This window comes from Schistocerca cancellata, chromosome 11 (assembly GCF_023864275.1).
Source record: "Schistocerca cancellata isolate TAMUIC-IGC-003103 chromosome 11, iqSchCanc2.1, whole genome shotgun sequence".
NCBI classification, from domain to species: domain Eukaryota; kingdom Metazoa; phylum Arthropoda; class Insecta; order Orthoptera; family Acrididae; genus Schistocerca; species Schistocerca cancellata.
Window position 1 is genome coordinate 95,335,354 of NC_064636.1, and position 15,996 is coordinate 95,351,349.

At 40.6% G+C, this 15,996-nt stretch overlaps 1 protein-coding gene across 2 annotated transcripts in view; it reads right to left on the reverse strand.

Moving 5' to 3' along the window:
• LOC126108676 (poly [ADP-ribose] polymerase tankyrase-1-like) overlaps positions 1–15,996 on the reverse strand; it is a 232,661-nt gene that overhangs the window by 85,751 nt on the left and 130,914 nt on the right. The window contains exon 1 of one of the 2 annotated variants that reach the window (XM_049913986.1): positions 11,214–11,317. The exons of the other annotated variant lie outside the window; for it this stretch is intronic. Within the exon in view, the coding sequence (XP_049769943.1) occupies positions 11,214–11,301 (88 nt within the window). The 5' untranslated portion in view covers positions 11,302–11,317. Of the gene's footprint in view, positions 1–11,213; positions 11,318–15,996 lie in introns of those variants that run through there. 2 annotated transcript variants of the gene reach the window in all.

The following is a 15,996-nucleotide window of genomic DNA, read 5'->3' on the forward strand; positions in this document are numbered from 1 at the left end:
TGGATTTTGACGATATACAAGGAGTAATGAATCCAGCACCACTGACGCGCCTAAGAAACTATAGACAAATTCAGCGCGCATCTAAAAACATCGATATTAAAGACAAACTCTGAAGACAGTCGAATACTAAAAAACAAAACAAGCGCGCACTCATCGTCCACTGCCGGACGATATCAGTCTCTTTTTATCTCCTGTATAATACGGACGCACCATTACATAGGGGTCGTTATTAGAATTGTCACTTGTTAAACCCTACAGATAAATACTGTCATTTTGTTGCATGTGGGACTAGCAAGTGTGAAAAACGCAGATTGGTTAATGAATGGACATTTCTACGTGATTTGTAAACTTTTCAAACCACTCAACTTCTGTCATTGTTATTGACGTAAGTGTTAACATGTTATATGTACGTTAAGTCCAAGTTCGTAATTATAGTGTCAATTACCCTAAATTTGTGTTTGCTTAATCATTTACTTTCTATGTGCCAAATTTCTTTTTCACAGAACCAACCGTGTCCGACGTGTCATTGCGCGGACAGAACAGTTGAGGCCGACGTTAACATACTACTTATATTCCCCCATTGTAATATTCCTCAAACTCAGTTTTAGACTGGCCCCTAGGTACATTTTCAGTGCGAGTGACGTCCGGGACTTTCTTAGCAAACTTTACTTCTCCTACTGAACATCGCTCACACGAAGCCTCACTGTTCCACAACACATAACCAATGAGGAAGTACGAATAGAACTGGAGAGAAAATAAACTGGTGGCACAACGTAGTTAGAAGAAGGGATCTGTTAATAGGACACACACTGAGACATCAGGAGATCACGAATTTAGTACTGGAGGGAAGCGCGATGAGGGGGCGGGTGGGGGAGGGGGTTAGAGTCACACAGGGAGACCAAGTAATGAACACAGTAAACAGGTTGAGAGGGATGTAGGTTGCAGCAGTTACTTGGACACAAAGAGGCCCGCACAGCCTAGAGTATCGTGGAGAGCTGCGTGAAATCAGTCTTTGTACTTAAGACCATAATAACAACAACCTTACTATTATTTCAGTTTTCAAATAGCATTTGCTTCTTTATACTATTTATCACAAATGGGATATGTGAACCTGGATGTAATATAATTTCAATAGTTGGAGACAGTTGCTTATTATAGCACACAAATATTAGAAAACTTGCATGTGCACATACCTAATGCTGTAATTGTTACATGAAACTAAAATTTGCTTCAGCTGTTAGCATGAGGACCCTGAAACTAGTCCATCAGTAGACTCAGATGAAGGCTGTACATTTTAGTCATAACAAGATATGAGATACACTATTAACTATGTATACATGACATCATAAACACTTTAACTTCAGACCTGCACAATCATCATTAAGCTTGCCCTTCAAGCCTAACCAGTCACTGTTATGAATTTAGATTTTACACTGTACTGTACTGTGCTGTACTAAGATTTTAAGACGAACAATCTTTAAGTTCGATACTTGAAATATATCCTTGGCAATTACACTTTAATAAAAAATCTACTATCCTTGTACAAAAAAAACGTGGAGTACGTCAAAACTTGGCCTGACTGAATACTTATAGTGTCAACTACTCCACACAAGTTATTGGTTTTTTTTATGGGAGGTAATTAGTTTTCAGTTCAATGCTGGGATTATTACAGCACTTGGAATAGGACCTTGTTTAAGTAAATGATTGCGCATAAAATAAGAGTGCCCAACCCATTGTTTAGGGAACAAAAACTTATTATTCATTAATAGAACAGATAAGTGGTCTATGCAATTAGTCAGTACTCAAATGATTCTGTGAGATGCAGGTGGTTGCAGTGTCGATCTCATGTGGCTATTCAAAAAATGTGCCAAAAATATCCATGGCTCTTGCTGTATATTCTCTTCTTGGTACGGTATTTCAGTGCTAACCAGTAAATACCTTGAAAAATGAGACTACGTTATTCGACATGTGAGGCTACATAAAATAATTTTGCCGCTCTTCTTGCGTCGTTCAGTTCACAAGGTGTGAACACTTTGCGTGCTAGCCACCAATTTACTGTACGTGCAAAGGAACCTTTCTTTCAAGTTTCAGACGATTACACACCTACTTCACGCTTGCATGAACCAGTGTTTCAACTGAAGTTCTAACGTTTCAGTTCTTTCACAGACTATTAATGTTAGAATTACATCAAATTCGAGTAGCAATACACTTACATTGTACACACTAATTTCTCTCCATTAAAGCAACACGCAGAGTCCTCCCTAACAAATAAATCCTCAGTTAAGTCACAAATTTCGCACCATACCCCATATAATCTAACTTTTGGTAATAAGTGTGGTTATGGCAGTGAACCAAATGATTTTATCGAAAATCGAAATTACTGCATTTACCTTACTGCCTTCATTATAGCTTTAAGGATGTCATGAAGGAAATGTGACATGTGAGAGTTTTCGAAATCCATACTGATTGGCAATGAGGTACATCTATTCAAGGAACCTCATTACGTCTGAGCTGAGAATATGTTGAAGAATCCTATAAGAAATGGATGGCAAGGATATTGCACGGTAGTTTTGTGAATGACTCCTGCTGCTCTTCTACTAGATGGGTGCCTCCTCGAACTTCTTCCAACTACGGGGCACTGTTATTTCTACGGGAGATTTGCAATAGATTTTGGTTAAGAGAGGGGCTAAATCAGACGCAAATTTGGTGTAGGGTCTGATAGAGATTCCATCGGACTGGGAGCCTTGTTAAATCTCAGCTGTTTCTCGACACTAATGACACTAATGGTATATCTATATCTGTCATCGTCACAAATTAGAGCAATATCCCACAATACCACCTCTAAAGAAACATTTCGGGATACTAATTCAGAGTTTCTGATTTTGCTTTGCTATTCTTAATTTCTGGTCTGCGAGTGTCTGAAGACTAAATTTGGTACCAGCTTTACATAATACCGGCATTTCCTTAGTTTTGTGAGAGATCTTTCCTATTCTGTTACAGTAGTCTTAGTAGGAGTGAAATCATGAAAAATCCAGGATGGAATGTGACAATATTATGAAAAGGAAAGTTGCAACTCACCACTGACAAGAAATTCTGAGTTGCAGATAGGCACAACAAAAAAGTCTCAGAGTTAAAGCTTTTGGCCAATGACGCCTTCGTCAATAGTAGACATGCACACGCACACACACACACACGCACACGCACACACACACACAAGCACACACACACACACATGACTGAAGTCTCAGGCAACTGAAACCACATTGTGAGCAGCAGCACAAGTGCATGATGGGAGTGGCGACTGGGTGTGGGGAGAGGAGGAGACTGTGGCAGGGAGGGGAGCGACAGTATGGTGGGGTGGTGGACAGTGAAGTGCTACAGGTTAGACAGAGGGCAGCGGAGAGGTGGGGGAGGGAGGGGAAGTAGCAGAAACGCAGAGTAATAAAAGGACTGGGGGTGGTGGTGGAATGACGTCTGTGTAGCGCTGGGGTGGGAACAGGGCACCTTGCTGGATGCGTGAGGACAGTGACTAACAAAGGAGGACGCCAGGCTCCTACCCTATTCCCATTCCATCACAACATAACCGTCATTCCACCACCAAAGACAGTCTTTCTATTTCCTTTTCTGCTACTTTCCTCCCCCTCCCCACCATTCCCATTTCCAATATCTAACATGCAGCACTTCACTGTCCGCCGCCCACACATACTACCCCTACCCCTCCCCACCCCAACCTGCTCTTCACCACCAACCTATCGCCACTCCCATCATGCAGTGGTGCTGCTGCTCGCAGTGATGTTTCAATTGCCTAAGAGTGCAGTTGTGTGTGTGAGTTTCGTTTGCGTGAGTAGGTGTGTGCGTGTGTGTGTGTGTGTGTGTGCTTGTTGTCTATTGTTGACTTCGGCCTTAATGACCGAAAGGTTTAATTATGAGTCCATTTGTTGAGCCTATCTGGGACTCGGTAATCTTAGTAGGTTAGACGAAATTCTCTTTCATCAGCCAAATACATCTCATTTAGCATCTTTATACATGTAGCCCCACGTTTTGCCTAGCATTCATTGACCAGTTGTCTCTTTTTTTTTAGATGTTTCTTTAAAATGACTGCAGACTGTGGAGTGTTCCTCTTATCATGAACTGCTCTACATATGTACAAAGTGCACAGCTGACTGTTCTTATAAACCTGATTCACAATTTTTCTGCATGTTTTTCTCCAGAGCTAAATATTTCGGGTATTCAAATAGGTCACAACTGCTTCTCTATCTGTTTTTCTGAACATATATGTATTCTGCTACTTGTTTTAGTTGCCATTTGTACGTTGTAAATCATTGTTGCTTCATGGTCATTGATACTAGTTTCTGTGTGAGCTTCCTCAAAGAGTTATGGTCATTTTGAAACTATCAGATGCAATATCACAAGTGGGCTCCCAAACAGTCTGTTTTAGGTAATTCTCAGACAACTCATTTAGAGGTGTTTCACCAGACGTCTTGTCAGCCCCACCTCTTACTAAACTGTCATTTTCTCAGTCGATTGTTGCACTATTAACATCTACTTCAACAATGAGAGTGTGACTTGGAAACTTACGTAACAGTGCTTCGGCTTTCTCTATAATATTTTGTTGCATCTGGAGTAGATATAGAAGTGAACAGAGGGACCTGATTCCAAATCAATGCCCTCCGATCATACTGAGTCTTTCCCAGACAGCCTCACACGCAGTTTATGTTTCTGTTTTGGTTGGTACACTTTGTTTGTGACCTGGGACAAATGGCCTACTATCTCCATGTATATTTTCGATACACGCTGAAATTTTTATCAGTATCTCACTGCTGTCAGTTCCGCGTTTCCACCGGCCTTCTGTACCAGGTATTATGTGATCTCTACTGGGCCTGCTTCAAACCCTGGCACGTTGTTATCGGTGATTCAGAAGTTGATCACTTGAATTGTAATACTCTCGTCAGTATGTGACTCTTCTTTGGAACTATTACTGACACTTTCAGGTCCCTATCGTTATCTGGACTGGATGAAGAGTAGTCTAATCTGAAAACCGTTGTGTCCACTGCGCACCCAAACAGCTACCTGAGCAGCAGCCTCTGATGTGTACCAAAACCAAACACCTGACCCATTTAGGGTGTCCATAGAGTACTCAACCCCTTGACGCAAGTCCAAGACATTTCAGGCTGCTTTGTCACAGAACCTTCGAACTCTGTGTCAGTAGTTACATTCGATTCAGAACGTGGAGGGCACGACCAGTTTGGCACTGCAGCAAATTGTCTCACTGAAATTAGATGAGTGAGACCACCATTATCAACCTTCTCTGACAGTTGAATGATCCAAGTGTGGCCGAAGAGCGCGGCCAGATGCCGGTTGCACCACGTTCCCTCAGCAGTCGAGGGAATGTCCTCTTCAGCAGGCTGAATAAGGCTTCCAGCCATAGACAGTGAGTACACTTAGTCTTCCCTCACATCGTTTCTTGCATTTCCCTAACGGATACATTTGTGGTACCCAGCAATGTTGAAGAGGTACACACAGCAACAAGTCACATTTCTCAGTAGAAGCAGTTCATCAATGGCACCCAGCAATGTTGAGTAGGTGCAAACAGCAACAGGTGGCATCATCTCAGTAGAATCAGTCCATCAGTGGCACCCAGCAATGTTGAGTAGGTGCAGACTCCAACAGGTGATATCATTTCAGTAGAAGCAGTTCATCAGTGGCACCCAGCAATGTTGAGTAGGTGCAGACACCGACAAATGACATTAAACAACTATCACTGATCACACTGTTCCTCAGCACAAATTAAACATGTCCTAGTGGCACCAATCATGTAGAAAAAGTACAAGTAACAGTCCATAATTTCACCATCACTAATCAGACAGTTCAAGCATGAACAATAGTTTGAATGCACATACAAATACTTTTACAATGCTCTTACGCTAAACATACAAATCATAACAAACACACAAATGATATCAGATAATTGTCATATTACTATTACAAATACACAAACATCAGTAAACCTATAATATTTATGGGTGTCAGTCCAAGCCACTACAAACAAATAAAATAATATTTAGGAGATAGGTGGGTAGGATTAGGAAAGGAAAGCACACAAAACACACTCACTCATCTTTCATCCATATTAAGTACTACTGTGTAATTGAATAGTGTTAACTGTGTGAATCCACTTCTGTCAAAATTTCATGTTCATCATGTGTATCAAGTAGTAGTGACAGCAATGTATAACAGTCAATAATAGTTAAGTCAACGTCATAGTCATCATGTCAAGACCAATGTTTGCCAAGCCAGATCAAAATGTACGGTTGCTGAACAACTGTCAGTGTGCCAAGATATGCAACTTCCTCTCTCCAAAAAAAAAGTACATACTGCTTAGTGATTTAACAAAGTGTGTGTAGACAATCTTCCTTCCATTTTAGTGTTCTAGTCTGCTATCTTCATCCTCCTTGTTCCATATAGACCAACAAAAAAAAAAAAAAATGCACCTCACTTACTTTACCTCTTATCCACCAAAACTCCAATAATCATCAGCATCACATAATCTCAATACTTCAATAATACCTCTTACGTCGATACATATAAACCTTACCATTAATATCATTTACCTTACCTCTTATCCACAAAAACTCCAATAATCATCAACTTCACATAATCTCAATAATACCTCAATAATACCTCTTCAATACGCCGATACATATAAACCTTAGCACCAATATCATTTCACTTCCATAACAACTCTTTCCTCTAGTCAGTCTCCTCGAACAAGTACAGATAAAATCCTAATGCAAACCTCCACATCCCATACAATCCGAAGACACACTGTCAACACACAACCTCTGTGTAATCCATCTGACCAAAATCTTCTACTCATTATGAATTATAAACAAAGAATGCATACATGACCTATAACAGACTTAGTTCGAATATCTCTCAGTAATTAAGTACGATTACGGAGTGTGAATGATCCTAATATTTCACAGTGTGTACACCACTTCAAGAATTATGGCAAACAGAAGCAAACATGTGGAGTATTTCTTGTGTCAACTGTCACTTCCTATTTCAATTGCTCACGAAAAATGCAGTGTAATAACTGTGTTGGTATGTCATGTCGTTAGCTTCCTTCCTATTGGCATACATTTATACAGCTTTCATAAAACCTCCAGCTCATGTGAATCTATGATGTTTCTTGTACTAAAGTCGCTCGTCGAATTACTGCAGTTCATTTTCTTATGTTAAAATATAAAGCACTGAGCGTAAGCAAAACAAGCAACAGCGAGTAAATATACCAGTAGTGAACAGAATGTCAACAAGTGGATGCAGCACAATTTCTATAACGAGGCTTCGCCAAGCGAACAATCCGTAACTAATACCATAGTGTAACCTAAACTCTATGTTCATACACAGTATAACAGCATTTCTATATACAAAATTAAAGAGTCGTTGTGACAACAAACAGAAATGTATAAATATGCAATCCATACGCATAGCAGCAAACATATCTTACGTAATAAACAGGTCATCAGCATCGTATAACCGTAAGCAAATAAATGTTCATATGTAATCTTAATAAATAAACATGAAGGCGCAAGCAAATAAGTAAACATGAAGGCGCAAGCAGATAAATCACAAAGTATAACTTACATACCTAACCACATCAGCACAATTTATCAGGTGACAATTATAATTTAAATAAATAAGCACAGCAGGCACATAATAAAAAAAAATGTAACATCAGTGAAAAAGCAGTGCAGCCAAGCGATGCATAGTACACACAAGTTACAATCCAGTACATTAATAATCATTGTCAAAATCAGTTAACGTACGCAAGCACGTCGCTTCACAAGTAATTTCATTGAACATGTAATTAGCACAAAGTATGAATCACGTAATCGCGAGCAGCAAATTACGTCTAAAGTACGTACCTAAGTGGAAATATGTTACCTGAAAAATAAACTCAATTAATAATTACCTTTTTAGTTTATTACTTTCTTCTTCGAAATGACATTTTTCCTGAAATTTTCTCGATAGCAAGTCGTCTTAACGTCGGACACGCACAGAATTTACCTGAGGTTCTTAAATATTTTATAGAACCGTATCCTTAATTTATATTGACGAAAAGCACTCAGATCATTACAATATCTCCATTAGAACAACATCTGCTATCTCTCCCATCAAATAACTGCATAAACATGGAACAACACTCTCACTACCGCATCTCACTCTGACTTCAGCTACAAGCAGTGTCCACCACAACTTCTCGGCAAGAACTGCCTGCCGCTACCTCTCAATAAGCACTGCCAGTGGAGGCGGCGGAACAATACTCACTGGCGCGATTTCTGGCGCTGTGGCTCAGTGTAGCCACCTTTCACAGTAAACAAGTACCATTGTAGTAAGCCTGCAGATCCTTTCTTATGTTCTGGGCCAGTTAAGCTCCAAGTACAGCTAGTTACCGTTAAGATCTGAAGCAGTCCGTTCGCAAATCGATGTTTCCTTTATAGTGCAGTAGCATCTTCTATAAACGCTACTAATCTCGTGAAATTTTTAGAGGTTGTAGTCGAAAACCAAATGAAAATTATCGTTAGTTTACAGTAAATGCAGACAATGGGATAAATGTTACTTACAACAAGCGCTACAGAAACACTGATTTTATGCGACACCCATACTACACATCACTGGTAACTTATGAAAATTTTAAAAAATTTACGTCTCTTCACTTTGATACACAATTAAACATTGGATAAATGTTTCTTTGCATGAAGCTGCTACTCCGATAATTTTTATGGAGGATAAATGTTGATCGCAGCTGATGTTACAGCACAAAATACGTATCTGATGGTATATAGCGTACGAAAACGGAGTATATTACAACTCAAGCAGGAATTAAATACAGTTAACAGGAAAAATGTTTAAAATTGATGTGAAGTTTTAGGACGTGACTCTTAGAGGAGAATTTATCTGTCATATCTCATTTTACTTAGACACGGAGGAAATAGAGGAGGAAGTCAGTTGTTACATTTTGAACTTGCGTGTCCAAGATGAACTCTGTAACATCAGTATGTATCTAAAAAAAAAAAAGTTACGGTGTGGAACATAATACAGCTAAGTAAACCTTTGCGAAAATTCTACCGATACGTTACACAGACAGATTACTTTTATCACTGTAAGGGTCTATGGAATATACAAGATGAGTTTTTCAACCATGTACAAACTCTAGTGATTGATCAATGAGAGGATAAGGAACAAAAAATGTCTGATGGTGCCCAGAAACGCATGATCCGTATGCCAGAGATCATTTATTCAATCATACTTTGTTACAAAAGCTGCAGTGTAATACGATGCAGCTACAGTTACAGTATGCATGATATCCTCATAGAGGGTGGTACTGTTTATCGCACATCATGACCTAGGATGCAGGAAGTCGTGTAGGACGTACCCGAAACGATCAGACACTACAGTTGGAAGAAAATGTAATGATCAGTGTGGAAGGCGACCGCCATCTCAGTAGCAGCCAGTGGACGGGCCTGTACAGGGTAAGCCAGACGACCGTGTGGGACATTCTCCATGACGACTGTTACTACCCTTATCAGTTAGAGCGTGTGCAGGGCTTACTAGCGACAGACTTTCCACATATGTACCAGGTTTGTCACTGGTTTGTTCACCAGGTAACCACGATTCCGGGATATGTGTCATCCATCCTATTCACAGATCGCGCCATCCTTACGTGGAGTGGTATCTTCAACTCTCATAACAGGCATCTGTGAGATGGTACGAAGAACGCCCATGGTATGGTGACAGTGAATCATCAGCATCGGTGCAGCCGGTATGTGTGGGCCGCGATAATTGGTGGCCGTATTTTGGGACCAGTGTTCCTTCCATATCGCCTAATAGGCCTGAACTATTGGCACTTCTTGCGGGCATCTTTCTGGAAGAAGTGCTATTGATGATTCTAATGGTTATGTGGCTGCTACACTTTGCCGTTAACATCCAGACGCATCTCAATGGTGTCTTCCCTGGTTGATGGATTGGAGAAGGTGGTCCAGTTGCATGGCCTGCCCGTTCACCGCATCTCAACCCGTGCGATTTCTGGTTATGGGGCGAGCTCAAGAAGTATCGTGCACGCGTAGCCAATTCCAGATGTGGAGACACTGGAGCAGCATATTCAGCGTGCCTATGACGCTGTTCGTATGCAGCCTGGCCGGTGTGAGCGTGTGAGACAGAGCACGCTACGGCGCGTATACACGCATGGATTGAGGCACATGGAAAGCATTTCCAGTACATACTGTAACTGTAGCTGCGTGGTACAGCGACTATTAGACTGCAGTCTTCGTAACAGTGTATGATTGAATAAATGGTCTCTAGCGTGGAAATCATTCATTTCCCGACGTAAGTTCATTAGACCTTTCTTGATCCGCATGCTGTCATCGATCAATCCCTAGAGTTTGTACACGGTGGTAAAAAACACCCTGTATACGCAACATGATGACCAAATGGCATTCCAACTGGAGCTTTCTACAATACCAAAGGCAATGATACACTGATACCCAACGATGTTGCGCAGTTCCCTCGCAGTATTCCTATGACTGCCCTGTGACCCAAAGCAGTTACCCCAACACGTTCACGCTTGTGTGTACCACGGGTGGGTCACGCCCATCTCTGCCAGTTATGTTACTTGCATAGCAATAACGTCTGACGTGCGTATTGCCTATCATGCAGAGGCAACGAACTGTACTGAATACAAGTTTGTGTGACCCTTGGACAAGAGAGATTTCTGAACAATTGATGTATATTTATTTTATATCTTCTCTCGCTGTTCTAGAAATAGAACCTCGATATATTCAAGTAGGCTACTAGTCTAGTGTGTTTGAATAAGACAAGCAGGGAACAGGTGGCGCAGGCAGCTGGAGGGAAGCTCGCACACGCTCCCCTCCCGACGGCGCCGGCGAGGACGTCTCAAACCAGAAATAAGGCTACCGTGATTAAATAAACTAGCACGAAAAGGACCACTTGGACCATGAGTAACGGATGAAACGCTTACCTGAGTTGTCGGCTGTTACACTATGTCCGCTGACTTCTGTATACGATTCCGGAAAATAAATTCGTAAATATCTCAGTGCAAAACTTAAACATTTACTTCATTACTTCACAAAAAATTGCTGTCCATTATCATACCCAGCCTCATAGGAATCGAAAAAAGAAATAATTTTTACCTGTAACGGAAACTGGGTGACTGTAGCCACTACATATGACCACCGCCACAAAAATGCGGATGAACCAACAAGCGTTTCTGCGGAACATCACGGAAGGTCGCAGGTGTCGGGCCAAGTAAAAAACTTTTCCCGCAAAACAACTTCAACGAACTTGCAGTCTGCTGAACAACCTGAAATGTTACGAAAAAGTGTAATTACAAAACGCACTTTTTTTTGCAGCTACCTGTATAGTAAATAAAGAAACGTAAAATAATCTGAATTACACCATTTCACAAGATGGATGCCACTCCGTTGTTCCGAATATACAGGGTGATTCACGAAGCTATGCAAATGTTTTAATTTGTTGTTCTACAAGTAAAACTAAAGAAATAAGTTTGTGTGAACGCAGGTCCGCAAATGTTCCTCTACGGAGTTACGGCTAGTGGGAGATTTTGCCTGAAATTTACCAACTTCGGTAATATGAAGCCATCGCAAAACTGTACGAGCTTACAGTAAAGCACGATTTCCATTTATTTTGTTGTTATTCATCTGGTGAAACTAATAAGAGATGCTCCAGGCGCGTATCTGCAGTAGTTTTTCAGAACATCCAGTGAAGCAAAGAAGTAATTTCGTAAAAATTTTAATTTATTACTTGGCCCAATTTGTTTTTTTAAATTCGAGGCGACTGCACGAAGTTTTCAGCAGAAGTTGTGGAGAATTTTATTTTGAAATAATGATGCTAATAACATTAACTGAAACTGTATGAATTTGTCAGATGATCTGCTTTTATTAATACCACATCACACGTGAATTCATGTTACAGCGGATATAACAAAGCTCAGTGTTAAGGAAGTTGTACAGGGGGCACACAGTTTCACAATACACTCACAATAAATGTTCAAAAACGTGTCCACTGAGTTCAATGAATTTAGCTACACATGTATGAACTGATTTTGTTGCTCGTTTCAGTTCCACAGAGTTGTTCTTAATTTTGCCTATTGCATTCACAACGCGAACGAGTAATGCCTCACGTGTATTGACTTTGTCCTCATAAACTATGTCTTTCAGCCATCTGCATACAAAAAAATGCATTGGTGTTAAATCGGGCGATATGAGTGGCCGCAGACGTGTAGCACCTCGACCAATCCATTTATGGCGAAAATGTTCATTTAAATGTGTAGTGACGGGCTGGCGAAATGTGGAGGCGCGCCGTCCTGTTGAAAGCACATTTGCAATCGCGTAGCAAGTGGAACATCTTCGAGCAAGCGGGGTTTTGTTCTTGAAGGAATTGTAAGCATGTCTCGTCAGTCAGACGTGCTGGGAAAATATTTTATTAGATTCATCATATCAATGACGACGAAGTGAATGGAAATCATGCTTTACCTTAACCTCGTACAGTTTTGCGATGGCTTCGTACTAGTGAAGTTTCTAAATTTCAGGCAAAATCCTTTATTAGCCGTAACTTCGTAACTAAAAATTTGCGGACCGATGTTTATATGAACTTTTTCTTTAGTTTTACTTGTAGGATAACATATTAAAATATTTGAGTATGTTCAGGTACCACCATGTATACTGGCTCATCAGCTGCACTGTTTAAGGCAAATACTGTCGAAACAATTTAAGAGATCGTTATAATGTTTGCACCCTATTAATTGCGAGAAACTGCTGTATGAGCGACGTATAGTCCGTTCTAATACTCATATTAATTGCAGGAGACAGGGATCAACTTCGCTTTTTCAAATGAAACTGTGTTGTTGTTGTTGTTGTGGTCTTCAGTCCTGAGACTGGTTTGATGCAGCTTTCCATGCTACTCTATCCTGTGCAAGCTTCTTCATCTCCCAGTACCTACTGCATCCTACTTCCTTCTGAATCTGCTTAGTGTATTCATCTCTTGGTCTCCCCCTACGATTTTTACCCTCCACGCTGCCCTCCAATACTAAATTGGTGATCCCTTGATGCCTCAGAACACGTCCTACCAACCGATCCCTTCTTCTGGTCAAGTTGTGCCACAAACTTCTCTTCTCCCCAATCCTATTCAATACATCCTCATTAGTTACGTGATCTACCCATCTAATCTTCAGCATTCTTCTGTAGCACCACATTTCGAAAGCTTCTATTCTCTTCTTGTCCAAACTATTTATCGTCCATGTTTCGCTTCCATACATGGCTACACTCCATACAAATACTTTCAGAAATGACTTCCTGACACTTAAATCTATACTCGATGTTAACAAATTTCTCATCTTCAGAAACGCTTTCCTTGTCATTGCCAGTCTACATTTTATATCCTCTCTACTTCGACCATCATCAGTTATTTTGCTCCCCAAATAACAAAACTCCTTTACTACTTTAAGTGTCTCATTTCCTAATCTAATACCCTCTACATCACCTGACTTAATTCCATTATCCTCCTTTTGCTTTTGTTGATGTACATCTTATATCCTCCTTTCAAGACACTGTCCATTCCGTTCAACTGCTCTTCCAAGTCCTTTGCTGTCTCTGACAGAATTACAATGTCATCGGCGAACCTCAAAGTTTTTATTTCTTCTCCATGGATTTTAATACCTACTCCGAATTTTTCTTTTGTTTCCTTTACTGCTTGCTCAATATACAGATTGAATAACATCGGGGAGAGGCTACAACCCTGTCTTACTCCCTTCCCAATCACTGCTTCCCTTTCATGTCCCTCGACTCTTATAACTGCCATCTGGTTTCTGTACAAATTGTAAATAGCCTTTCGCTCCCTGTATTTTACCCCTGCCATCTTAAGAATTTGAAAGAGAGTATTCTAGTCAACATTGTCAAAATCTTTCTCTAAGTCTACAAATGCTAGAAACGTAGGTTTGCCTTTCCTTAATCTTTCTTCTAAGATAAGTCGTAAGGTCAGTATTGCCTCACGTGTTCCAGTATTTCTACGGAATCCAAACTGATCTTCCCCGATGTCGGCTTCTACTAGTTTTTCCATTCGTCTGTAAAGAATTCGTGTTAGTATTTTGCAGCTGTGGCTTATTAAACTGATTGTTCGGTAATTTTCACATCTGTCAACACCGGCTTTCTTTGCGATTGGAATTATTATATTCTTCGTGAAGTCTGAGGGTATTTCGCCTGTTTCATACATCTTGCTCACCAGATGGTAGAGTTTTGTCAGGACTGGCTCTCCCAAGGCCGTCAGTAGTTCCAATGGAATGTTGTCTACTCCGGGGGCCTTGTTTCGACTCAGGTCTTTCAGTGCTCTGTCAAACTCATCACGCAGTATCGTACCTCCCATTTCATCTTCATCTACATCCTCTTCCATTTCCATAATATTGTCCTCGAGTACATCGCCCTTGTATAGACCCTCTATATACTCCTTCCACCTTTCTGCCTTCCCTTCTTTGCTTAGAACTGGGTTTCCATCTGAGCTCTTGATGTTCATACAAGTGGTTCTCTTATCTCCAAAGGTCTCTTTAATTTTCCTGTAGGCAGTATCTATCTTACCCCTATGGAGATAAGCCTCTACATCCTTGCATTTGTCCTCTAGCCAACTCTGCTTAGCCATTTTGCACTTCATGTCGATCTCATTCTTGAGACGTTTGTAATCCTTTTTGCTTGCTTCATTTACTGCATTTTTATATTTTCTCCTTTCATCAATTAAATTCAATATTTCTTCTGTTACTCAAGGATTTCTACTAGCCCTCGTCTTTTTACCTACTTGATCCTCTGCTGCGTTCACTACTTCATCCCTCAAAGCTACCCATTCTTCTTCTACTGTATTTCTTTCCCCCATTCCTGTCAATTGCTCCCTTATGCTCTTCCTGAAACTGTGTACAACCTCTGGTTCTTTCAGTTTATCCAGGTCCCATCTCCTTAAATTCCCACCTTTTTGCAGTTTCTTCAGTTTCAATCTGCAGTTCATAACCAATAGATTGTGGTCAGAATCCACATCTGCCCCTGGAAATGTCTTACAATTTAAAACCTGGTTCCTAAATCTCTGTTTTACCATTATATAATCTATCTGATACCTTTTAGTATCTCCAGGGTTCTTCCATGTATACAACCTTCTATCATGATTCTTAAACCAAGTGTTAGCTATGATTAAGTTGTGCTCTGTGCTAAATTCTACCAGGTGGTTTCCTCTTTCATTTCTTAGCCCCAATCCATATTCACCTACTACGTTTCCTTCTCTCCCTTTCCTACACTCGAATTCCAGTCACCCATGACTATTAATTTTCGTTTCCCTTCACTATCTGAATAATTCCTTTTATTTCATCATTCATTTCTTCAATTTCTTCGTCATCTGCAGGGCTAGTTGGCATATAAACTTGTACTACTGTAGTAGGTGTGGGCTGCGTATCTATCTTGGCCACAATAGTGCGTTCACTATGCTGTTTGTAGTAGCTTACCCACATTCCTATTTTCCTATTCATTATTAAACCTACTCCTGCATTACCTCTATTTGACTTTGTGTTTATAACCCTGTAGTCACCTGATCAGAAGTCTTGTTCCTCCTGCCACCGAACTTCACTAATTCCCACTATATCTAACTTTAACCTATCCATTTCCCTTTTTAAATTTTCTAACCTGCCTGCCCGATTAAGTGTTCTGACATTCCATGCTCCGTTCCGTAGAACGCCAGTTCTCTTTCTTCTGATAACGATGTCCTCTTGAGTAGTCCCCGCCCGGAGATCCGAATGGGGGACTATTTTACCTTCGGAATATTTTACCCAAGAGGACGCCATCATCATTTAATCATACAGTAAAGCTGCATGCCCTCGGGAAAAATTACGGCCGTAGTTTCCCCTTGCTTTCAGCCGTTCGCAGTACC